Source organism: Numenius arquata, chromosome 6 (genome assembly GCF_964106895.1).
Source record: "Numenius arquata chromosome 6, bNumArq3.hap1.1, whole genome shotgun sequence".
NCBI classification, from domain to species: Eukaryota; Metazoa; Chordata; class Aves; order Charadriiformes; family Scolopacidae; genus Numenius; species Numenius arquata.
In genome coordinates, this window is record NC_133581.1 from 47,962,274 (window position 1) to 47,987,778 (window position 25,505).

The following is a 25,505-nucleotide window of genomic DNA, read 5'->3' on the forward strand; positions in this document are numbered from 1 at the left end:
TTACTTTTGTCTCCCCGTTCTTTTCTCCTCTAACATATCTAAAGGCTCCTGACCCTGCTTATCCATTCTTGCTGTTTTGTTGCTCCATAAATCAGTTTATTTTATGAAATCCTTCGAGAGACTTCTCATTTTCTTGATCATCGGTTGTTCTGGTCTTTTTTTTGTAAATATGGATGATAAGTGCTGTGTATGTTGTTCTGGATGACGTTTTGATACTGCCTTTCACAATGGTGGCAATGCTTTTCTAATTAGCTAAAGTATCTTGTCTAATACATCCTGTGACTGCATTTACCTCTTCCATGGCTGTCACGCTGGTGGCTCAGTTACCCTGTAATGAATGACAATACCTTGGCCTTTCTTCACCAGTTTCTTCCAAGCGCTGTGTTCCTGCCTTTACAGCAAGAATTCCTAGATGTATGACCTTTTGCACTGTGAGTTTCTGAAGTCATCAGTTTTTTTCCTGATATTCTACTTATCCTGTCTGCTGATGAGACATCTCATCTTCAGTAAATTTCATTAGCACATTATTATTGTTATTGCTATTATTATGCCTCCATCAGCCCTGCTTAAGACAAATGATAATAAAAGCTCCTTAACATTCATGTTATGCTGTTCCTGGTGGGAACCTCATTCCTTAAGTTACAACACAAAACTTCTGTTGCAATTCCTTTTCCTCAATGACAGAAGCTACCAATGGCATCACCTTTGCCCGTCTGTTTCTGCTGGATGTTTTTCTCCAGTGCAAGAAAGGCAAGAGGAAAGCAGACTTCTTAACCACGCAGCACAGAACAGCAGCACGGCGTGGTGCGATCACCTTTGAGCAGAGCCGAGGGCGAGATCCCCAGATGTACCTGGTAAAGTAGTTGACATACCTATGGAGGGGGCCAGAAAAGGATTTCTGCTACTTGTACACTCTTCCCAACTGTGCTTTATGCCAGAGCAATCCGGGAGCCGTTGTGCACACACGTTTTACCAGGGTTCAGCAGTATCTAGCTGTGCCCTTCACTCCAAGCACAGAAGAAGCTAGAAACGCCCCCTGGTCTCAAGTTTGTGTGGCAGTTCATTGTCTTCAGTCTGGTCAGCTCCATGGGGGAAGTCTCAGGGCTTTGAGTGCAGCGTTTCCAAACATTGAGAACAAACCCTAAGCATTTGTAAAAACCGCAGAGCGTACAGTTAATACACCCAGATGTGCTGTCAGCCCCACAGCACTGCATTGGAGTGGATGGAGTGTGTAAATCTTGGAAAGGTTAAAGCTGAGAGACCAGCGATATGCATAAAGACTCGTGTTCCTTCCAGGAGGAGGAGGGGGGTGAGGTGTTATCATTCTCCATTAATCACTTACATCTCCAACCTGCCTAAATCCTCTGAAAAGAACCAGCAAAGAAAACACCAGCTGCTGTAGCTCCTACTTTTTCCTCTGTACCCTCCAGTCTCCCTCCCTCCTCCCTCCCTTCCCCAGACTGTGTTTATTTTTACTGCTCGTGAATCAGCCAGGAACTTGCTCCCTGCAACAGGATCAGCTGAGAACAAGCTGCAGATTGAATGTTCCCTGAAATCCTGGGTTTGTTTTGTAGCTTACAACCAGCAGCAAAACAGTGGAGAAAAGGGGAGAAAGTGATACACCTCTGCTTTCTCACCCGGGAAGATGGGACTTTCATTCTGCAGAGAGCGGGACTTCCCCAACTTGCTCTTTGAATGCAGGGCAGCTTTCGCTAGAGATTTTGAGCACACTTAGCTTATGAAAGTCACTTAAACTGTGAGCGCTTTGGGAAGGCAACCATTGTTTTATATAGGGGCTCCAAGCTCCTACAGTAACCTGGACCCATCGCACCAAACCACCGCACCACACCATAAGCAGCACAACAGCTCTCCCTTCGGCTGTTTCTTCTCACATCGCTGCGATGTAAGAACTGCCCTGTTTTGAACAGCAAAAGGATTCACCCACCAAGCTCCATCGTGCCATGGCTACCCCAGCTCTGGCATCAGTGCTAGGACTCACCCAGGGGGCAGGGGCAGGCAAGCCCCTGTGTTAGCCAAGTCACTGCCATGCTGAAAAGACCCTACCCCAGGGTGGCAGCCAGGTACACGACACAGGGCAGCGAAGAATGACAACTGGTGACAGAGACATGACTAATGGGGAGGAGAGAGATGAGAAGGAGGGGAACAGGAAGGGAAAGATGGAAAGGAAAAAAGGAATTGAAGCACACCCCCAAAAAAAGTGTATGTAGGAAAGCAGAAAAAGAAAAGGCAAATTATTCCTGGGAGAATGAGCATTTTCCTCAGCTGGGGTAGGGTTGTCTCTCTGGTGCCTCTCTGAACCCACACTGTCTGACCAGAGAACCCAGGAGCGCAAGACCTGTCACAGGATGCTTTCTCCAGCCACGCTGCTGTCCCGGTCTCTAGGAGGATCACACTATTGATCCCCAAGCGGTGAGAATCTGGGGAACCAGTGTTGGAGTCCTGTCCTCTACAGAGCAGGGAAATCCTTATTTACAGAGCCACCAAAATACTAGCTTTCTACAGACTATTGTGGTCAACCAGTCCAAAGGCCATCCCAACACACGCCATCCGACAAATCATTTGTCATCCAATTTACATCCAGCATTTCAACTCGTACGGCTTTGAAAGCCATGAAGTGCTACCCTTCTCACCAAGCCGAATGGCAAAGCACTCAAGTTGTGGAGAGGGGTGCGCCTCCCGCGCAGCACTGCCACGGCACGCACCGGGAGGCTGACTTGTCACTTCGGCACTGGCCTGGTGCAGAACTGCTAATCTCTTTCAGATTGAAGAGGCTGTTTGCTGCCAAGTCTTCTCTGCCAAAAGATAACTTTATAATACTGATAATCAGGCGCCCTGTGATGATAAAATGCCTGTTGCTTGCCTCTGTATGAAGAGTTTCTTGCTGACAAGCTGCTTATTATGGCAAAGCATTTGCGTTATGGAAAAAGCAGAGCCATTTACTGAAAAGTGGCAAAAAAAAAATCTTAGCTGAGAAGTGGAGAAAGTGCAATTAATTAATTTGTTTCTGAGTCTGACCTCTAGACATAATAGATTTTATAGCACAGCTATATATTGTAATTACAGGATAGAGCAAGCCTATACTGTAGCTTGTAGTTGAGCGCGTAATGAGGAGTGAAAGATTGATGTTCAGTGTGGTCAGATGACTAATACACCGGTAACAACTGAACTGGTCGAGCAAGAGTAACAGGCACCTGAGATAACATTTGATGTCTTGCTGAATAATGGTGGTTTCCTATGTTGATTATCTTCCTCTAACCTGGTAATTAACTTGTCCTAACAGCACTGAGTGCAACACAACATTGGGGATGCTGCTGCTGCTCTGTGTGTAGTTGATGTCATGTCACTGCTCATCCCTTTGTCCTCCCTCAAGAGCACTATGGGATTTTCCCAGACTGCACACAGTAACCATGGGCACATAAACACAAATGACAGATGATAGATGCCTTCTGAGAAACTTGCTTTAATGTTAATCTTCAATCTTGTCTGGGAAAACAAAGAAAGAAAAGATGAACGTGAGAGAACATCATGCCTTGATTGCAAAATAATGTTAGGTAAACCTTTAGCATAGATGAAGCCAGTTTCATCCTAGGATATGTGGGAGGGTTTTTTGGTCTTGAACATAACCTTTTTGTGATGTTCTTCATAAAGACCCAGAGGTCTCCTCCTCCAATGGGGTTCAATTGGGTTCTAGCTCTCCTGCTGTGTTCAGGTGATGATAAAACACTGTTGGGTCATTATAAGGTTGAAGCATGACAGATTCCCTACGTTACTATGTCTCACTGACTGAGCTCTATGCAAAACTCAACTGTGTTTAAATCCTGGAAATGCTACTGCTTTTACTGGCACTATAACCCAATCACAACTTGCCTGAAAAAAAAACCCAAACCAAAACCAACAGGTGGGATTCTTAGGTGAATTTTCCCTTTAAAAAAAAAAAAAAAAAGGTAAAAAATAAACAAACAAAAGAAATCTTTAGATGTAGAGGTTTCTGGCACACTATTCTGTAAACCTAGTGCAATACCTGCATGCCATATTTCAAGCAATGCCACTCCTGGACTTTAAAAGCTGTAGGACTCAATTGTCACAGGTTTTTAACGCTACAGGCAATAGCAAAGGAATTGCACTTATAATCCCTGCGTTGCTTCTGAGAATTTCCTTGGCAGGGCTGCATTTAAGGCTCCTTGAGCTTGATTGGCAATGGCTGGGTTACCTGCTACTGCAAGCAGTGGTGACTCACCTGGGATTTCTATAGCCTGAGCACTAACAAAGAGCCTGTGACTTCCAATCTGCCTGGGGCTCCTGTCTGCTGCTCTGTGTGCGTCTGAAAACAACATGTATTTGGAAACTGAGAGGGGGAGGCAGAAATGAAGGGACAGGGATAGCAACAAACTCAGATTACAGTTTGGGTACCTGCGTTTCTGAGTGGCTCCAGTCGCAGTTACAATGCTTAGTTCAATCTGCTTTACAGAGCTACCCCCTGCAACCCTTAACCTCAGAAGATGCATTTGAAAAACAAGGCCAGTAAGTGAGGTAGGATTTGGATATGAATGGGGATCATGCAAGCCAGACTCTGGCATGGTAGCAAGGGATGCTGCCTGAGTGTGTAGGCAGCAGGATGAGAGTAGGAGAGTAAAGGCACTCTGTGAGCTGATAAGGGTGGATTAAGGATTTGGCACTGAGCAAACCATTAGAGAAGGACGTTGTTAAGAAAGGCAGAGTGAGGAATCACTGCCAATGCCGATCCTGCTCTAATGAACTGACCACGGCTGGAAATGGTTATCTCAGAACGGTGCTGAAAACCATCCTCTAGGACAGATGAGATGTTTTAGGTGTTATAAGAAGGCATGAGTGACTCTTGCTGACACTGATGCTCCAGAAGCGCTGCATGTGGATCTCATTTTCTCTCTCACAGGAGGCAGGAGGAAAGACACAAACTACTAATATTCAGCTGCTATTTCAGACCCGCTGCCAAGGGGTCCAGGCTACTTGAATGGCAAGAGATACTTACGAGCCCTCCTTAATGCAGTCTTGAGTGCCTCTGCCTCCTCTCCCCTACTGCCCAGGGTGGGCACGTGAGGTGGGGGGCGGCCGGGGCAGAGGGGGGAGGCAGGCGGACAGCTCATGTAGAAAACAGTTTTGCTATGCTTAGATCCTGCAGGTTTTGCTTTCCCCCTATTGTTAAGTGGCATTGAGCACCAGCAAAACAGGAAACCGCTTCCTCCAGCCGCTGACCCAGCCATCCCAGGGCAGCTGCTGGCTGCACAGAGTGGCCTCCCCGCGCCACCCTGTTCCTAGAAAGTGTCTGGACGTTTGGAAGTGCCTTAGGGAAGAGCAAGAAATATTAGTAAAGCTTGAATAAGCAGGTACACTTGGCAGCTCTTACAAGATGGGAGTCATACTGGAAATATCTGGTGGTAATGGCCAAAGCCATCTCTGTTTTTCCAAACTTAGGGCTTATGGAAGTGACAGCAATCATGTCTAAGCCAATCTCGGTCACCTCACTCATCTGGTAACTAACTTAATTGTCTCTTTGTTGTGCCGTGCAGCTCTTGTATCAGACATCCTCACTTGGGCTGTAAAGAAACTATTGTTTTACAGGCACTGCAGCTTGTGTTGTGATCCTTAAATCTCAGAAGTCCAGCCAGGTCTCGCTTCGCTGGGCGGCCGTAGCAGAGGCAGGAAACGGTGCTGGTGAGGTGGTAGGTGACCCTGTTCTTCCTGAGAAAGCAACACCCCACGGTATCAAGAGAATATACGCTGCTTGGGTTTTTGTCCTTCTGAGGAGACTGCAAATGGAGGATAGCAAAGACCTTGTGGCTCCTTTTCTAATTGCACATCCCCTGGTGTTCTCTGATATCAAGGACAATGTCATCCTCCCTGGTGACATTCTGCTGACCTAGAATTCCCATTGACTTGTTTTGTTGTGGGTTTGTTGTTTTTTTTTTAACATGGTGTGATATTCTTCATTCTGTCTCTCAAATACTTACATAGAAAAAAATAATCCTGTAACCTCACTGGGAATGTCTGGTGGATATTTTTCACAACTGCATTTCTGTGTTCATGAAAGTAGGACACATCGACGTGAAAGAAATGATGCTCAACCCAATCTCTGTCACCTCATTACTCTTGAGCTCCAACTTAATTACCTCCCTTGATGCTTTGCACAGCTCTTAACCATTCTGCGTCTGCTTAGAAATCTGCCATGCAAAATGAAGTGATGAGTGTATACCCTCTTCCTCCTGGAGAGATGAGCTGTGGGGTTTGGTAAATATCATTTCTAGAGCACCCCGAAGGTGCATCGCATTGTACAGGCCTGATCCTGCACCACTGGAGTTCACAGATGACTTACAAAGACCCACTGGAACCACACTGAAAACTCATATCACAAAATTGGTTTAAAGATAATAGCGAAGTTTTAACCCCGATGCACTTGTGGTTTATAGTTTAGAGCTCCAAAGACAGAAGTTGGGTTAACAGCTCCCAAGTTCTGACCTCCTGTATACCCCTATGGCTGTATTGACGCCAGTGGGATTGCAAGGAAGAAGAATTTGATGGTTTATTTTCAGAAAGTCTTTCTGTCCCTCGTGTGAAAGTTCATGCCCCAAAGTGGAGGGGACATGTCTGAACGCCTTGTAAAACTCACTCCTGGTTCACACACAGACCAAGGTCTGCCATTTGAGTAGCCCTGTAACCCTCAAAAATTATGTGAGCTATACAGTGAAAATTAATTTCACATCCCTAAAAATTTAAAATACATTAGTTTTAAGAGTTAAAAATAATATGAGGTATAATTATCAAGACATTATAATTTTGGCCATGGAGAAGATAAACTGGGAGTTCAACCACAGTAAACATCGTGTTATAAGGATACGAGCACATTCTGATACATTTTTGTTGGTTTCTATATGAGTGTCTCGTTTATCTGAACTCAAACCCGATGCTAGTGTTAAGTCACTCTTCTAGAGACTCGTTCTGCCACACGGCACAGCACTCTCGGCCACGCAGTCTCCAGTTCACGTATATGTGTAGGGTGCGGTGTCTCTTCCCAGCGGCAGCAGGGAACCGGGGAGGCTGCCGGAGGAGAGCAGAGCGGGGACAGGACAGCTCAGCTGTGTCACCTCGCAGGTGCACTCCTTCAGAACAGGCTGTTCTTACACTTCCCTCCGCTCTGCTCGCAACTGAAAGTTACTGGGACAAATGTACCTTCAAAACGCGCTGTGGATGCCCATACTGCATATCTCTGATTTGTTTTGTTTCGTTTTAACTGACCGTTTTACTGCAGTGTTTTGCATTGGTTTTGGAGGTCTGTGAGACTCTGTTTTGTTTGTAGTGTTCTTTAAAAGTAAACACATCTGGCAACATGTTGCTGCTTCTCCCTAAGCCCTTCCTCATACTCGGGGAGTTAACCGAATTGCCTCTTTAATTTCACCGTTCTCAGAGGTGTGCTGTGCACTACGGCATTTTCCATGGATTCACAACATACGTGTCACTGCAGGGATGCACTCCCTCTGGTGCATTGTCCCCAGGGTGAGCTGTGCCGCAGGTTTCCCTAGAGAACACAGGTGACACCGTTAGTTGTACAGATGACCAGTTCAGCATCTGGGCTGCCATTCTTTTGGCCTTTTTTTCCCCCATTTTTTTGAGACACAGGGGCTTGTCACAAAACCATTTTGAGCACGTGTCAGACACAACAATACGGTAAATATACGTCCCTTATCTTCCCTGATAGAGAGCTTTCTAAAATTTGGACGGTACTTCAAAACCATGAAGTCCTTTTCCAACAAACAATCTTTTTGTGTCTCACTCCAGATAGGCTTTGGTTTTCACTACAATAGTAATGCCGTGCATTAGGGTTTTAAGAAACTTATCTCTATCTATTTCCTGGTCTCCCTCACAAAATATAAATCACTGTTAACGTTGCTATTACACAACGAAAGTCAGTGCCTGTAACTCAAGGTTACACTTAACCTATCTTTGAAACTCATTTTGTGTAAATAAAACATAATATTAAATAAAATAGGAGAACTTCACTAAGATGAAGAGAAATGTTTAGGAAAGAGCTCAGGTCCTAAGACATGAGAGAACACCTCCTGTTTCTTGTGGAGAGCTTCTCCTTGGAAGTTGGCCTTCTCAGCAGGGGCTCAGCAGCTTTCTGGTGGCATATCCTGGTCTCAGAATGATCTTTTTTCACATGCCTTGTTTAGTTGTCTGTCTGAATCTATACAGTATTCAGAATCTCTCTCTTTTTCATGGTTACCAGCTGATCAGGCAAAGAATACCACTTAGTGCACATATATCTGTCCTGTTCAACTGCTCTCGGATCACGGTTCTCTTGTATGTCATTTATTTCTTTTCACAAGGGACACTTAAAAAGAAGGTTAGGGCCTGATTTGGGGACTGACATTCACCTGTACCCACGCAACCCCCTAATTGCTTTGTTGGAAATCCACCTACAGCTAGAAAAACTTCACTGCCGTAGTTAGAACTTTTCTTCTTTATTTCCCTGGCAGAGAGCTTGGGGATGTTTTGGTAGCTATTCCAGGGTTAATTGTCTTTCTGCCCAACCAGCCGCTGTTAAATGTTGGCTCTGGAAGGCTTTTCCTTTGCCCATTAATCTCAGATCTGGTGAGGCCAGTAAGGCAGTGAGGTGTGCATCTCTGTTTTTACAGTGCTAATGATAGACTTGTAAAAGGGGGGGAGGCTGTGGCTGGGGTTTTGCTGTAACACTGGCTCTTTTTCCTGTGCATAGCTACACTTTGACGTGGTATGCTTGAACTTACAGATCAAAGAGAATTACCAAAATGATCCACTTGTGAATTGTGGGCCATTATCTGTTATTAACTCATCTTGAGCACTGTGGTAAGCAAACTGTAATTTACAGTATGTTATTACATTTCTGCTCACTGTGGTGTGCGGCAGCTGAGTGTGTGTGTGTGTGATAGTCCATAACGAGAAGTAATCTTTTCTAGCTAATTCAAATACATCTTTGCCAACCCCTACTAAGGTTGAATAAGAATTTAATTTACTTCTAATAATTTTGTTTTTCTGCTTCCTGCCCCTCCCACCACATTTAGGAGAGGAGAAGGTTTCACCTTCTCCCTTTCTCTCCAGTACATGCTTGCTTCCAGGAAAACTTGGAAGCGCAGCAACAACCTCCTCCAGTTCTCTGCCAGATTTCCTTCAGGACTTAATGATTCAGGTGGCTTCATTTGCTAAATTTTTGCCAAAAAAAAGTAGTTCTCTACTGACACCATATAATAAAGTTGAGCAAACAGGAGGGCTGGTAGGAGACTTATTTTTATTGCCTGGCTCTGGTCACATGACAGCTCAGGTTACAAAATACTAATACCCCTGCCAACCCTCAGGATCCACCAATTCCTCTTGCTACTGTTTTAATCCAGCCTGTCTTTTCTTTTCTTCTTTTTCTCCCCCCCCCTTTTTTTTTTCCTGAGGGCAGAGGGTGAAGGAGACGGCATTAGACTGGGACAGGAGATAGAGTGGAAAGCAAGTATATCATGATTGGGAGTATCCCTTTAGCTCCTTCACTGTTTGTTCAGCACTTTTTCGCCAGCTGAATAGCTTATTCCCTCTGAGTGTTGGCAGCCTTTGGCAGAAGTAAAGCTATGTCAGCATTCCCCTGTTCCATCTCTTTTTTGGAAAAGAATCCTTTAAAATATTCCATTTTCACCTTGTTTGCAAGTTGTGATGAAGGCTTCTCCCCCAATTAAATTGTGACATTTTGGCTTGAAAAACAACTTCAAGATCAGGAAGATAAGCTAACACACACGCACACACTCCAAAAAAAAAAAAAAAAAAAAATCCTCCTTGTGGAAAGAAATTCAGCAATTCAGTGGAGCCCCTTCTTTTGTTAGCAGTGAGACATATATTTTCAGAAAAATAGCTGATAAAACAATAGATTTGAAAAATGTAAACTTTATGCAACTCTCTGGAGTTCTTCACAGTGGTTTCCCCTTTGTCCCTTCTTCCAGCACACAGCAGTACCAGAAGCTTTGGTGCTACGGGTTCCTGCAAGGAATCCACCTAGATAGGTAGATGCCCAAGATCGTTGTGCAATCCCTGACGCTCTAGTGACGCTGCTGCTGATACCTCAGCTACTTTAAGGTGAAAACAACTGTGTCCACAGTGTACCGAAGGCACAGCTCAGCAACAGAAGTAGCTCCTAATAGTAGGTTTAGATTTTTGTGCAAAAGGAGAAAAGAACTCTATGGTGCTCATCCCACAGGCATTGATGGTTTTTGTTGTGTAAAAGGTATAGAGAATGACTATGTATCTTTCTCCACCTTTGTGAAAGAAAAGCTGTGGTACAGGTAAGTTAGGAGACTGGTTCAAGGCAACACAAGAATTCTCTGGTGAATTCAAGAGTGAGAATTCAGGTGAGAGTTGTCCCCGTGTTTCAGCTAGGAGACCACCCATCTTCTCTTTTGGCGAGCATGAGTGGAAATGCACTTCTGCCTTCTGTCTGTGACCATGATAGTTTCCAAGGGGGAGTATGTTGCAATTGTTTTACTTTTTCCATTTCTGCTTTTCTTCCACGAGTTGCCTATAAAGGTCTGCAATACTATCACACTATTGCATCGTCCTCATTCAGAGCTCTCTTGAAAACACAACCCCACTCTGATTGCTCGCAGAACAACCTCTTGTAATTAGGAGCTTGTTATGACTGCAACCGGGCAGGGTTAGAGGAAGTAGGTGTCAGCAATGACTCCTTGCATCCACCTGTCTTCACCTGTTGTGGACACTGGCTGTAAGCTTTTAGGGGCAGGGACCATCACTTTCTACAGCCTGTATAAGGCTTCGGCCTGTCAGTACTTCTGACCACAGCACTGATGATGTCCCTTTAGGATGCCCGTTTTCAGAAGACTTAAATAACACCTATTCCTCACTTCAGTTTTTATGAGTTTTGTTATGCTATGAGAACCAACGAAAATTGTTTTTCTGAAGCCTTTCCACCGTAACTGCAAATAATACAAGTGCAAGAACATCAGGAGGATAATACCATCCACAGCTAGGGAAAGGCAGTGTTGGATCTCTGCACTTGCTTTGACTCCAACATAATGGAGTTAATTTAATAAACTGATAGATTTTGATAAACCATGGCCGTGTTGTGATGACCTGCTTCTTCGGTATTTTCCTTGTTCTTTAGGCAGTTTCATTTCTGTGTGCAATCACAGCACCCTCTACTGCCTCTTGCTTAATCTGCAAAAGGATGGCAAATGATTGTAAACTCTTTTTAAAAAGGACTTTTGGAGTGACTAGACTCCCTGAAGTGTTGCTTTATATATGAAACTACGCCCCCGCCATGAGAATGGTAACGCAAGGTGTTTCAGTTCTATTTAGAAGGCACCCCTGAGTTCCTAAATGAACAGTGTGAATTCCTCAGGGGCTCCAGCACCCATAGCTTGACAGCAGGTTTCCCCTTGTATCTGTATATAAGGCATTATGTTCCACTTTTGTTAGGTCCCTGGGGAAAAAAACGAATCAATTGCCCTTGTGAGAAATGTGAAAAGGCACTAGATCAAATGCTAATTCTGTGTCTTTCCAGATCAACTAACAGCAAACTCCAACTTTCCGGAATCTGCCCCTCGGGAGCTGCACCTCTGCTGGGAGTGTGGTGTCCTCTCGCCCCACCCAGACGCTGGGTTCCTCTTTGCTGCTCCTTGTGCAAACCTCGGGGCCTCCTTCGTTTCCTCTCAAATCAGGCCCTTCTCCCTGCCAGCCTCCAGCCGGCCGCGCTCAGCCGCCGAGCCTCTTTCCACCGCCCACTCCAGCACCTCGCTGGAACCACGGCCAGCTGCAGTTCTCCGCTTGCACGGGGAGCCAACGGGCCGCCCGGGCACAGCCGGCCGCCCCCACCCGCTGCAGTGACAGGGAGTCCGAGCTGGCCGATCACCCCCGCCCCGCTCCTGCGGGGCCCAGGCCAGCGCCCCGCTCCTCGGCAGGCCGCGGCCTGCTAGCCGCCGGTCGTTCAGCCCCGTGTGCCGGCCGGCGGGTGCCGGGAGCCATGGGCCTGCCGGGGTAACGCAGCGTGTGAGGAAGGGCACGGCCGCCGTTACCGGCCCGCCGCAGGGGGGGGTATAACGGGGAGGAGGTGCGAGTTGTGTAACGGCAGCGGCTACCGCGGAAGCCCGCAGGGGCCGGCGGATCCTCCTCCCCTGGGGGCGCGCGGAGGGGCGGGGCCGGGGCCGGGGCCGGGGCGGGGCGGCTGCCGCGCGGGGCTGACGTGGCGCTCCCCGCGCTCAGCGTTCTCCGCCCGCTCCAGTCCTCCAGCCGCGTGCGTGCGTGCTTGCGTGCGCTGCGTGGGTGCGTGCGTACGCGCGAGCGCGCGTGCGTACGCGCGAGCGCGGCGTTTCCGGCGCGGCCGTGCAGGATGGTGCTGCTGGAGAGCGAGCAGGTGGGGTGGGGGGGCTGGTCCCCGGGCGGTCCCCGCCGTCGTGGCCCGTTCCCGGGGAGCCGACTGGTCACCGGCCGCCTGGCGTGTGCCCTCTGCCGGCTGCTGGTGGGGGAGGAAAGCCCCGCAAGGCCCCGCGGTGCGGCGGGCCCAACGCTGGGCCGGCTCCTCGCCTGCCCCGGCGGCGGGGGACGGGAGCGAGCATCGTTGTACCCGGTGACTTGGGGGAGGGCGGGCAGAAAGGCTGGGGCCGCGGCAGGTGTGTGTGTGGGTGCGTGTTTAGAGCTCGTTTTCCGGCTGGGCCTCGTGTGATAGAGCTCCCGCGTGGGGAAAAGCGGGAGTTCCCCGTTCCTTGGCGCTTGTTCCCGCGGAACTGGGAGAGCCCGGCCTGGGGCGGGGCCGGGGCTGCTCCCCGGGCAGCGAGCTGCTGGGCTGCACCGGGAGAAGGGAGAAAGGCCTGCGTGGTGGCCTCCAGCCAAGGATGGGGTCTCTTTTCTCTTTCAGTTCCTGACAGAGCTTACCAGGCTCTTTCAGAAGTGCAGAACTTCGGGGAGCGTTTTCATAACGCTGAAGAAATGTAAGTTTTAAGTCTGTTGCCGGATGAAAGAGGTGTTTGTCTAAATCAAACTTACAGTGTTGTTAGCATGTATTTCAAAAGATACGGTTATAATTCAGAGTATCTGAAAACCAGAGTAGTTGTATGGACGCATCAATCAGCTGCAGCACCAATAACCTTGAAGGAAGACTGTGTCTCAAACTGCGGGATATACTGGGACTTTCTAATTATTAAACAACAATTGGAGATCCTTAGGCCTCTTAAAGGAGGATTATAGTGTTGCTCTTGTGTGTGTGTGTGTGTTTCTCTGGTTTCTGGCTAGCTGGCACTACTCGAGAAGTCAAGTGTCCTCAGCTGCAGTTTGACACGCGTCTAGAACATACTGCTGCTGGAGCTGGTGGTTCAGAGCATGTCGGGGAAGGATTTACATTTTTTCCTGGCAGATGTAATTTATGGAACAGATCCTTCTGGGGTTACAGAGGAAGGGGTCTGTCAACAATTTGGCAGCAATGTCAGTTCAGGTGGCCTTAAATTCCAAGGTGTTTTACAGATCTCCTCATGAGCAATTTTTAATATCTCATCATCTCACAGGAGGCATCTTAGTGAAATATGAATAAACGTTCTGTGTCCTTCAATACAGATGATGGCCGAACAAAACCAGTCCCACGCAAAGGACACATAGAAAGTTTTGAACCAGCAGACAATAAGTGTCTTCTAAGAGCAACTGATGGAAAGAAGAAAATTAGCACAGTGGTAAGTGACAACTTCCGGTTAGAAAGATTTGTGGCCTTACTTGTCTTTTATTTCATGCCCCATATGTTAAGTGAAATTTGTCTTTACATGAATTCCATGAAGAATACCCTCTTAATTCCAGAGAAACCGTATGGTAGCTAAACGTACAGCTGCAGTTGGGATGCTGAAGTGTTATGCTTTCCTGAAGTCTGAATGTTTACATTCAGCATTACGGATGGGTCAGTAGTTTACAGTTTTGCTCTCTGTGTGCTGGATTTTGCTTCAGAATGGTATTGCAGGACAGCAGAAAAGGACCCTCCCTGTTTTCAGCAACCGTGGCTGTTTTGAGTCAAGTGAAATTGTTTGGAGGGAAGGGGAAAACTGCTTCTATTAGCATGGGCAGAAGGACACAGGGCAGACATGGAATTTGCAGAATGAGGGCAAACGGTGTGGCTCCGAGGAGAGGAAAGGTCCTGCACACCTCTAGGTTGATGGTTGGACTAGATGATCTTAAAGGTCCCTTCTAACCTAGATGATTCTATGATTCTACACCTACACTCGAACCTCAGGAGACAAAAAGGTAGTTTCTTATAGACCTCGATGGAATTACTGAAGCTTCTTATAACCCAGAAAAGAACAGGATGTTCCCAGACTGTGAAACAGTAGGAAAGGGATCCTTGTTTCCTAGCAGGAACATGTAGGTATGGGTAGACTCTTTTAAACCTTAATCTTGCTTAGCATACCTATTTTTTTTTCTCATTTACAGAGCTATTTGTATTTCGGGAAATGTTAACTAGGAGCTGAAAAGCTGATGCGTTTACTTTTCTTGTGGTTTAGCCCCAGCCGGGAGCTACGACCACGCAGCCACTTGCTCGCTCCTCCCAGATTGGATGGGGGAGAGAATTGGAAGAGTAGGAGTGAGGGAAAAAAACCAGACAGTTTAATAGGTAGAGCAAAAGCCATGCGAGCAAAGCAAAACAAGGAATTCATTCACTGCTTCCCATGGGCAGGCAGGTGTTCAGCCATCTCCAGGGAAGCAGGGCTCCATCACGTGTAACGGTTACTTGAGAAGACAAATGCCCTCACTCCGAGCATCATCCTCCCCCCTCTTCTTCTTCCCCCAGCTTTATATACTAAGCATGATGTCACACGGTATGGAATAGCCCTTTGGTCAGCTGGGGTCAGCTGTCCGGGCTGTGTCCCCTCCCAACTTCTTGTGTACCCCCAGCCTGCTCGCTGGCGGGGCAGTGAGAGGAGGAGAAAAGGCCTTGAGAGCTTAGCAACAACTAAAAACATTAGTGCACTATCAAAAGTATTTCTCATCCCAAATCCAAAACACAGCACTACACCAGCTGCTAATAAAAAACTTAACTCTGTCACAACTGAAACCATGACAACTTTGAATGAGAGACTGGGAAAGGTTTTTGCTGACTAGCTCTCCTCTGAGATGTAACCCAAGGAAAAGTGTTACTTTGAGAAATAGTTGAGAGAATCTGGGCTGCAAAGGATTTTTATGGCCCTGCAGGTAAATAAAACCTTCCTCAGAATGTTTCTTCACATTCTTCCCATTTGAAAACACACGAATTTGGGACGAATGGCCTCCAGAGGATTTTGTTAATCAAGTAGGGAGTGTGCTGTTTTCTAAGTCAGTGAAGTGCTGTGACAAGTCAGTACAGCCTGCCTGTCACGGAACAGGGTGCGTTGATCCAACTGCTGCTAAAAAGACTAGACGGTCACTGGTGGGTAAACACATACTGGTACTTGGTTTGTGATAGAAGCCAGTGTTTTCTTGGCTAACCTCCAGTATTACTTTTGTAGGTGAGCTCAAAGGAAGTAAATAAATTCCAGATGGTAAGTTTTGTATGCCTTTTATCTTCCTTTTCTGTAGGTATTGGGGAATGGTCAGTAGGAAGCACTGAGCAGTTGTGAACGCATTGATTCAGTGGGGAACCGCCAGAGAGATTAACCTTAGACTACCCACCTATCTGCATTTGTTAAAAAAAATAAATAAAAATCCCATTATATTTTATCTAATTTTCTGCATTGGTTTAGAAACAAGAGTTTCCCAGTGTAGGGTGTTAAGAGCATGATTCTCTAACAGAGAAAATGCAGATACCTATCTATTAGCAATATGTAAAATGTTACCTCTAGTGTATTGTCGTTTCCATATTTGTTCTTGTAATGGTTCCAATTATTGTTTCAGGCATATTCAAATTTGCTGAGAGCTAACATGGATGGCTTGAAGAAAAAAGACAAGAAAAGCAAAAACAAGAAGAGTAAAGCAACACAGTGACGGAGCAGTGTCCTACCATCACTATAACAGACTTGACCATTGCTCAAAGCAAAGTCCGTTTCTTTTTGAGTTACCACTTGTCTTTGGCTTTCCTTCCAGCAGGATACTGGGATGTGATCAGTACTTTTGTTTAAACTGAGAGCAGAAGGTGCTTTCTCTGGATTGTTTTATGGCAGGAGTATTTACAGGGTTATACTGAAATAGCTTTACGCTCAGCTGCCAACTAGTTTTGTACTTATACTGCTGTTTATTTTGTATTGTACAAGTGGGCAACATAAAAACCTGTTTGGGGGGTAACACAGGGTGAAGAGAAATGCCGTGCCGGGAGCAAAGTGAGACTGGAGCAGGAGTCCCAGTGACAGATGCCCAGTTTTATAGATACGCCTCAGTAGTACTAGGGAAGGTGGGTGCCAACATACTATCAGGAACAGCAGCTTTCCTGATTCTGTCTTATTTTGAAGGACGTGTCTACATGATGCAGTGTAGATAGCCCTAAGGCTTAAGCTCTTTCAAAGCCCGGCAGCTGTGCCTTCGCTCCATGCTGATCCAGCTGTGCAGCCCCTGGCTCAGGGTGGGGGGAGGGCAGGCCTCTGCATCATGTTCCCTCCAGATATGGCTTAAAAAATGCTCATGTCACCTAACCTTGTCTTTTTTAAGCTTCATCCTCTAGTATATTCAGGGATCTGAATTTCCCCATACTTCATATCTTAAAGTAGCTCCTTCATATGAGCAGATGTAAAAGATGAATACTTAATTGTTCCTATTAAACACGATGAGAAGTGGATTTGATTGTAATGACTGATGTGACTTGTCTTGGTGAGTGGCCAGGAATGGTATGGGTATCTGTGCCTTTAGGACTGACTCTCCCAATGCTGCTTTCTGTGTTGCTGTTACAACTTCCACAGTTCTTGGGTTTGTCTTTAAAGTTACCTCTTTACATATTTTAACTTTGCCCTCTTTACTATAAAAAGGTAGAAAAAGTAAGTAGGTATTTCTTAATGCAATGAGGATATAGTGCTGAAGGCAATAATTTGAGTTAAAGAAAAAAAAAAAAAACCCAGAGTAAGCTATTCAAACAGAAGGTACCAGGTGGGGAGGGAGAGAAAACACCGGTATATTTCCAGAAATGCCTAACTTTTTTTTTTTTTCTGCGATTTTAAGTAATTTGATGCGAAATATAATGCGTAGTTAACTATGGCTGCTGTAACTCATCTTCAGATTTACTCATGGGAGTTGTGTTACAGTTCAGTTTCAAGAGGATAGACAAATGACAAGACTCCCATCATTACTATGACTTTAACTTCAAACCTAATCTGACAACCTAAGTGAAGAAAGCAGGTTCAAGACTTTGATTATGCCTCTAGCACATGCATGTTACTGTTTCTCTTAGAAGTCTTAGGTTTAGGTCTGAAACATATTTTTTCCTGTATCAGGTCTTATTTCATCTCCCAGGAAGCTGCTGCTTGATTTTAATGCAAAAGTACAGGTGGGACCAGCATAAGCAGCCACGTTTGCAACAACCCTCTCGGCTTGAAAGCCACCATCTCTTATATAGAAATTAAACCAATAAGTTTATTAAAAGACAAATACAAAAGCTTGCACTACATCTTTCAAGAAGGCTCCAGTAGCCAAACATTTTATTACATAAAAACCCTTCTTCAAAAAAGTTTAAAACAGTTCGAGCTGAAGATAATGAATTAATCTTCTCTAATCCTTGAACTGAGTTTCTGATTTCAGTACTGCTGTTGCATATTGACATTAAAAAACATTTTGAAACTGTTATTTAAAAAGAAAAAGCAGTTTTACACCAGCACAGCTCTTAACTTCTCTTGTGGCATAAGGGGGCAAGAATTACATGATAATACATATCTCTGGCTGTAGTCAGACTTGCTCTTTAAGTGCCTGTAAAACATTTATTTCCACTTTTTGATGTAAATTTACAGTTTTATGTTACACATGAAATTCAATCTGGACACATAAAAAGGCATTAGTTGCCTGTCTTGCATTATTACAGCTTTTTGAAATTCCTTTGACAAAACACTGGTTGTCTCTTAGTAAAAGCATCCCATAAAAGATGCTTTAAGTACTAAAACAAAACCTTGTATTCATCTCGGTAGCTGTACAGGATAAGCACAGGAACCCTGCAGAAGGAAGGAAAAGAGAAGATTTTTTTAAACTTTGAAACTGCAGGTTTAAAAGCTAAAAAAGCTAAAAAACCTATGGCAAATTTTAGCAATGAGCTAAAAACAAAGATTCATTAGAACGGCAGTGAGTTTTAGTTCCTTTGGCTGTGGCTGCCATTTCCCCCTTCATTCTTTTTCCATTTTTCGAGCCTGTTTAGTTCTCGTTCAGTATCTGGAAGGCTTATGGCCAAGCAGTGTTTTGTGTGCAGACAGCAAAAGGAAGACTTTGTCAGGGACTGCATTACATTCACACCCAACACCGTACAGAATGTTTGTATGTAGTAATTGGGTTTTGTTGCTCACAGCCTTGCAAGCTCCAGGAAGAAAAAAAAGTTTCACTTGATACTTAGTTGCCTCAGTAAACATTAGTAAGCCTGAAGCACTTTTGGTGCACCAAAGTAAATTTTTAGTCTCATTTTAAATAGTACCTTCAAGCTGAATGTATGTTTAAGAAAATGTATGCTAAATGAAGCCCACAATTGGACATAAATACCCAGGTATCACTTAACTGTACCAGTACACGCAAGAGTTGAAAATGTTGAGGCTTAAAATCAGATGTGCCCAGACATCAGGATTCAGCCCCGCCAGAATCCAACAAGGAGTCTACAAGTTGAACATACACATTTTCATGCTTAAAACACAGAAAGGGGCTTCACACCACAGGCCAGGAGAGCATGCATCGTGTTTGCTTAAAGCTGTGCCAGATTCCCATGGCATTCCCTTACAGCAGGAGGAATTAAACGTGCTCCCGAGTTCTAAAAAGCAAGCTGAGCCCTTCCCCTGGGAAAAGAGGGTTACTGCGTAATAGCATAGCAGCGTACCTGAATGTATATAGTTGTTTGCACTTCAGTTTTATGAACAAAGTAGGAAATGAGATAATAATGGGAATACATTTTAGAATTTCTTGAAAAGGTCTATAAAAATGAAGAATTTACACGACCAAAAATTTACATTCTAACACAAGTGAGGATTAGATGACCAGTAAACTCTTCCCATTTTGTTTCATGTTAGTGAAAAAATAGTACTCAAGCACATATACACATTTCCTGAACAGCTCTTTTTTTCCTCAGGGAGAGGGAAAGAGGAGGACAAATTAAGAGCAGCTTATTTAGTAAAGTTTGAAAGCAGAAGTAATTGACCTTTTATGTACCTGTAAGAGCTTAAAAATTTACCTCTTTTCCATTTTGATGCTGTAAATTTCATCACAAATTGCTTGTAAGTATGAACATCTCTGTTTTGGCCATCGTGACATCAGTTGTCTCACAGTAGCATCGAAGGCTTGTCTATCTCCATCAAACTTGGGAAAAAAATTGACAAGGAACTATAATACAGTCTTACGTTCTCTTGTGAAGGAAATACTTCTGAGAGGATTCAGTCTCCTGAACATTGTGTAATGTCAATGCTTCTTAATTAAACAGGTTATTAAAAAGTTTTCAAACAAAACTCATATAATAACACGTGCAACTTAACTTTTTAAATTTTGTTTAATAAAAACGTATGCAGAATTTAGTGATCAGTTTCTTAACACAGATAGTTTAGCAATAAAAAGGTGTAAGCAATGAAATGGGCTCTGTCACTTGTAAAGGGTGTCAATATAATACTTATACACCCCCTTTTTATTCTGGCTTCACTAAAATGTTTCAGCTACTGTACTCGAAACAATTGCCTCTGTGTTTTGGGTCCTCTTTCTTTAATAGCTTCAAGAAACAACTTTGTTGAAACCGCTATTAGTGCTTATGGGTTTATGAAAATGAGCAGTAAGACTTAATTTCAGTTAACTATTCTTGGGGAAAACAAACAGCTTTGGATTAGGACTTCCTAATGGTGTCTTGTGTAATTTTGGCATTTGACAAAAATATTTTTCTAGCCTCAGTCAAGCTCCTTGGGTAAAAAAAAATCCTATTAAGTTTTAAAACCTAATTCAAACTCCTTACAGGAAGAAAACCACAACAGGTGAATTTTTACATTCCACCTCAGTAGGAACAGAATTTATCTTCTGCTGTTCAATAGGAGTTTCAACAGTTCTTAATTGCTTACCTTTAATGATAAGAAGGGCATCACAGTTGCTTTTGGCAGATCTACCTGTAAAAATGCCATCAAGAAATCAATACTTAACTGTTCTTCTGTTACCCGTTTGCCAACTGGAGATGAGCTGCACTGAAGGGAGTCAGACTTTTTGACTGCCAAAGAAGGACTCATGCTGATAGAATTAGGAATTTACCAAGGTTTTAAGCTTGACCTGTTCGTAACAGATTCTACTATGGAAAGTTCCAAATAGGCACAGTCAAATAGGCAATGTGTTTCCTGAAAAGCATATACCGTTTTTAAGTCCTTTGTGACATGGTCAGCAAAGTCGAAAAGCCATACACAAACAGCAGCTATGTTTCTTTAAATATAAGAGCAAATCTACAGGAACAAGTTTTTAAATCGTCCACAGTAGTTAGCATGAGTACAGCTTAAGAATTTACAACTAAATATTTGTTAAATTTTGTTCTATGCAACTGTCCAATACACACAATTTGAGATACTTTTCAAGCATGAAATAAACATGCCATGAGTCTCATTTAACCAGAAGTTTGGTTCATTTGGTATCTCTTAAGTGAGGCTACTGGTAGTAGTTTGTTCCAGACAGCAACTACATCATCCAATTCAATTAAGAATTTGAAATTAATTCAGCCTTCTGCCAAATACTTACTGCTAAAATCTCAATCTCACTTGTTTTCTGTTGCAGGCTAGAAATGAATGTCTGAAGTCTTGTTTGCACCTGCCAACAAAAGATGGGCAAAAGTAAAATACACTGCTTCTGGGACACCCATTGGAAACACTTATTTTCTGTTTCATAGATGAGAACAGAGGAAGCTGCATCTAACACAAGATGTAGAACTATGTCATATTTAAACTAAAATTCACATTTAATGTAATTTTCAGGAGCAATTGCACAATAATCCTTGACGAGCAGTCAGGCAGGAGACTGGGGCTGAGCCGCTCTTGCAGCAACAGTAAAGATGCGATAATACTGGTATTGTACTGAAGCAGATAGAACTGCGTGTTACAATGTGAATTCTCACGTATGTAGTTAAAAATTGCCTTTCTGTTTCTGGGTGTTAGATAACTTTTCAGAGGAATGTCAGAACCTGTGACTGGATACAGTGAATCATCTCTAACTGAAGAAAGAGGACCGATTTGACAGCCAAACCAAAGTACGGGTCATGCCTTGTAACACTTTTTTCCAGAGCAAGCTAGTAATCCTGCAAAGACAGCACTTCACAAATGTAGTGTCAGCCTTGCACTGTGTTGTCTTTTGTACCTTAGGAAGATGCTTTTGTATATTAAAAACCTGAAAACAGAAAGTCTGTTTAGCTCAAAGCCCAGCAAATAACATCCACTGCTTTATTTGGGTTTCCAGAACTATTTTTTGTTGCACACCCAAATTTTGACCGAAAAGGGGGTAAGATTACAGTTCTGTTTTACCATGTACTCTAAATATCTTGAGCCCGATAGTCCTAAATGAGCAAACTCTGACATTTGTTTCTAGCAGAATGTAATCTTTTCTACATTATAATATTTTAGGCAGTCTTTTTCTTTTAAATCTGCAATTTTTTTAGGCCTTTAGTTTGAGACAACATGAGATACGTAGAGTATGTGTCACAACCATATTGCAAATTAAAAGTATGCTGAACTTGCACTTTTAACACACTTCATCATTTATAAAAAAAATGGAAAATTCCAGAACCGTGTTTCCTACTAAAGTAAGATTTCTAATCTATATATTTACAATGATGGCTGAGCTACAACATTGTCACAGATAATCTCCAAGATCCAAAACATTAAAAAAAGGTGGTCTTTGCCTTCAACCTTTTGTGTTGTTTATTGTCTACTTTATGAATAAAGAACAAACAGGATGTATTTGTGTATGTTAGCTGATAGTGAAAATACGAATTCTACCATTCCTTAACCTCCAAGGATCACTTCTTAATACTTGTTTGATGTGCATGTACCTGAATTTCTTGACGACGCCTGGCACTGGCAGATAATTTTTCAGGAGCTATAACACTAACATTAGGCACTACAAGAGTTCCATGCGATTCAAACACACCTAAAATGCAAACATAGAGTTTTAGATTATATTTTTCCTTATACAAGAAGTAGCAAGAAACAGAAAATTAAAAAATATGAATAAACTAAGGTTCAAAAAGCTGCTAAAAAAACCCCAAAGTCAGTCAAGTAGATAGGATAATAAAACGTGCATGTAAGTTCTCAAATGCTCACTTGTTACTTTGAAAGACTTGTTGGTAAGAATGAGAAATCTGCTCTTTTACAGTAGCATTCCCTGAAAATAATAAAAGGTTCCAAACGGCTTTCAGAATTTTACAGAGGAATGTGGCATACATGACATCAAAAAAAGAAAAGCTATTACAAGAATGAGGCAACTATTTAATGGTCATAGCGGAGTCAATGACAAATGAAACAATAAACCCCAGCCCCCCAAAAACAAAAAAATAAAATCTGAAATGGCTTATTTTGAAATAAAAATTGCCTCTTCTGGTAATCACAGACACAAAAACCCAAATTAAGCCAACCAAATGGCCACCTATCTCCCTCACTGTTATGCAAGGGGGTGTCGTGATTTAACTTCAGCTGGCAACTAGATCCAGCAGCCACTCGTTCACACCCCGTTCCCCACCCAAGAAGGGAGAGAGAAAGAGGGGGTGAAAAAGGAAAAAAAAAACCCATCGTGGGTTGAGATAAAGACAGTTTAATAGAAACAATAATAGAAAAGGAAAAATAACAAAAATGAATTAGCACTGCCCAGATCAGTGATCGTGATCATGGATTCCCACCTCCTTAAGCCTACCCCCATTCATATACTGAGCATGATGTCCATAGTATGGAGTATTTCATTGGCCATTCCATCATTCTGTCTCTACTTCTCTGGGAAGCTGAAAAAAGTCCTTGAGCAGTGTAAATATCACTTAGCAACACCTAAAACCAGTAAGTATTATTGACATTCCTTTCACAGCAATCACTAGAAAGAAAATTAACTCCTTCCTAGCTGAAACCAGCACAGGTAGGGAAAAAAGTGTTTCTTTAAAAAAGAAAACAGCAACCACACCCCCACACTATATGAGTGCTTAATAAAATAATTATCAAAAATGCCAAACTATCCACACAAAAAGTACTTAATACTATTTTCTGTCTACAAACTCCAATTATCAGACTCAGGAGTGTGAATCTATAGCTAGAAATGTAAAGGTGTTTTCATTTGAAGAAAAAAAATCTTAGTAGAACAGTAGGTCTCAACACTGTAACAATCACAGGTCATGCCATTTTTTCCATCAAGATGACATTTAATTTCTCTTCAGCAAGGAAATGTTCGTGATTTTTATGTGGGTGTGTGTCCCTCTCCCTGAATCACTGCATCAATGAATGCTTGTATGTGGAATATTCTGCCTGTTGGCCTAAGCACTTTGTTAGCTTGGAGAAAAATTCAGTTTTAGATCACCTGGAACAACATTTGAGATTAGGAGGAAGTGTCTAACCAGAAGCATTGCTAGAAAAGATTTTCTTGCTCTGACTTTGGTAATACTCCTGAAATGTATGTTTCAGAAACATTTTCTCATAATACAGTTTCTAAGCAGAAAAAGAAATAGTTTGTATGTTCTGTAACTAGAGACTAAATACCTGAATTATTAATAAATGATCCCTTTTGATTTGGTACTGAAAGATTATCCGAGGTTTCTCTAAAAATAAACAAAGCTAGTTAGGGAAACAAATTTAAAATAATGAAGAAATACTGTAATAATACATGGTTTCAGATTATCGTACAAACATACTTATTTCATTACAACAGATAAAGAAATTTATGGAGACTTCCCAGCACATATCTGCAGATTAAATTCTATTCTGGAACAGACAGGAAATCATACAAAATTACATTACAAAATCTGATCAAGAAGCAATTTTTATGTTTCCTATGGATATGAAAAAAATATGCTCCCCATCATGCAAGACTGATTTAGATCCTCATGCTAGAATGTATTATGAGAATATTCTCTCCAAATTCTTAATTTAATCTATGATTTCCTACAGGTTTCTGTGAGATAATGCTAAAGTATCAAAGTAATATTTATAGTTAATATCACACATATTCAAAGAAGCTTTAAATTATTAGTTTGGATCCCTTTTCTTTCCACATTCAGGATTCATTAACCAAGAAATTTGCCAGTGTTTATAGTTACTGCATTTCTCTGTTTAGTAATAACAAATACAGGTTTTTCTCTATTCTGCTCTCAGGATCTAGAAATAAGGTAACTTTTAGAAAGAATGATTCCCTTTCACAGCTTCTAATAGATCCTGTAGATCTGTCACAAAACACACGAGAATCAGGTTAGTTGCAAAATTAAATGCCAAGACTGGCTGAGGCCTGAGAAAATCCACGGAAGAGGCGGGGAGCAGATGTCAGCCACTTGCACAAACTACTGCTTGAGTTAAGCATTTCCCAGCTTAATGATTTCCTTAACTGTTCATTCTATTCAGAAATCATATGGATGTAAAATCTGTTAGTTTGTGCATTCAAGTTTGTGTGAATAAACCATGTCTGTTCCTGCTGCCACTACATACATATATATGTACATACATTTAAATATATACAGATGCATGTGTAATTATATATACTTAAAAAAAGAGATAGGAGTGAATAACAGCTATGCTGCTTATGGACCCAGGACTGACTGTAGCCTCTCCTGTGATATACGTACTAACTTCTATTGGTGACAAGACATAATGATTTCAACAAAGACAGGATGATGGGGTGTTGCTGTGCACCCTGAGCCTTTGCCGGGTGTTACTTTCACTTGTAGCACACCTGTACACATTGGCTGGCACAATTACACCTTCATTTTTACAATATCTGCACTGCCTCAGAATGAAAGGGATTTGCTGCTTTAATTCTTTGATTACATGGCACATGAACGTGATGGGCAGCTGGTCAGTAACAGGGGCTTACAGGCAGCCCTGCCATACGAACCATACTGGTGTTCCAGTAGCACTTGAGCTGGATAACCTTTTAATTTATGAAGTACTATGTATGTTTGAATGTAACAACAGCTAGGGAAAATCAGTCTCATTCTTAATCTCAGTAAAATTCTCCAATCAAGCCTTTTGCATTCTTTCCCCCTCAAAAGGAATTCAACAAAGCTCTTATTCTTTATCAGATAAAATCAAGGTTTAACTGAGCATATCTTAAATTTATTTCATTAAAACAAACATACATTCACTTCTGATTTTGACTATTCACGACACATTATGCTA

The 25,505-nt window shown here is 42.9% G+C and overlaps 2 protein-coding genes across 3 annotated transcripts in view; one reads left to right on the forward strand and one right to left on the reverse strand.

The window, feature by feature from the left end:
* Positions 1–12,232: 12,232 nt before the first annotated feature.
* Positions 12,233–22,046, forward strand: SRP14 (signal recognition particle 14). 2 transcript variants are annotated; one of them, XR_012463289.1, is made up of 6 exons: positions 12,391–12,433; positions 12,935–13,007; positions 13,627–13,739; positions 15,537–15,569; positions 15,922–16,064; positions 20,926–22,046. XR_012463289.1 is itself a non-coding variant. In XM_074149834.1 (5 exons), exons 1-5 carry the CDS (start codon positions 12,410–12,412, stop codon positions 16,009–16,011), a joined length of 333 nt encoding a protein of 110 aa, XP_074005935.1. In that variant the 5' UTR covers positions 12,233–12,409; the 3' UTR covers positions 16,012–22,046. The 2 variants fall into 2 exon arrangements, 1 of the variants encoding a protein (XP_074005935.1); XM_074149834.1 differs by having other exon boundaries at positions 12,233–12,433; positions 15,922–22,046.
* Positions 17,561–25,505, reverse strand: part of EIF2AK4 (eukaryotic translation initiation factor 2 alpha kinase 4) — a 41,673-nt gene continuing 33,728 nt past the window's right edge. The window contains exons 34-39 of the mRNA XM_074149833.1: positions 23,877–23,935; positions 22,193–22,290; positions 20,890–20,958; positions 20,232–20,276; positions 19,367–19,491; positions 17,561–18,152 (exon numbers count right to left, since the gene is read on the reverse strand). Of these exons, the coding sequence (XP_074005934.1) occupies positions 18,098–18,152; positions 19,367–19,491; positions 20,232–20,276; positions 20,890–20,958; positions 22,193–22,290; positions 23,877–23,935 (451 nt within the window). The 3' untranslated portion in view covers positions 17,561–18,097. The remainder of the gene's footprint in view (positions 18,153–19,366; positions 19,492–20,231; positions 20,277–20,889; positions 20,959–22,192; positions 22,291–23,876; positions 23,936–25,505) is intronic.

Excerpts from the sequence above, each read along its gene's own strand:
- SRP14 (XM_074149834.1), top strand. The coding sequence starts at position 12,410 with ATGGTGCTGCTGGAGAGCGAGCAG. Across the intron at positions 12,434-12,934 it reads TGCTGCTGGAGAGCGAGCAG|TTCCTGACAGAGCTTACCAG; the intron begins GTGGGGTGGGGG and ends TTTCTCTTTCAG. Across the intron at positions 13,008-13,626 it reads TTTCATAACGCTGAAGAAAT|ATGATGGCCGAACAAAACCA; the intron begins GTAAGTTTTAAG and ends CCTTCAATACAG.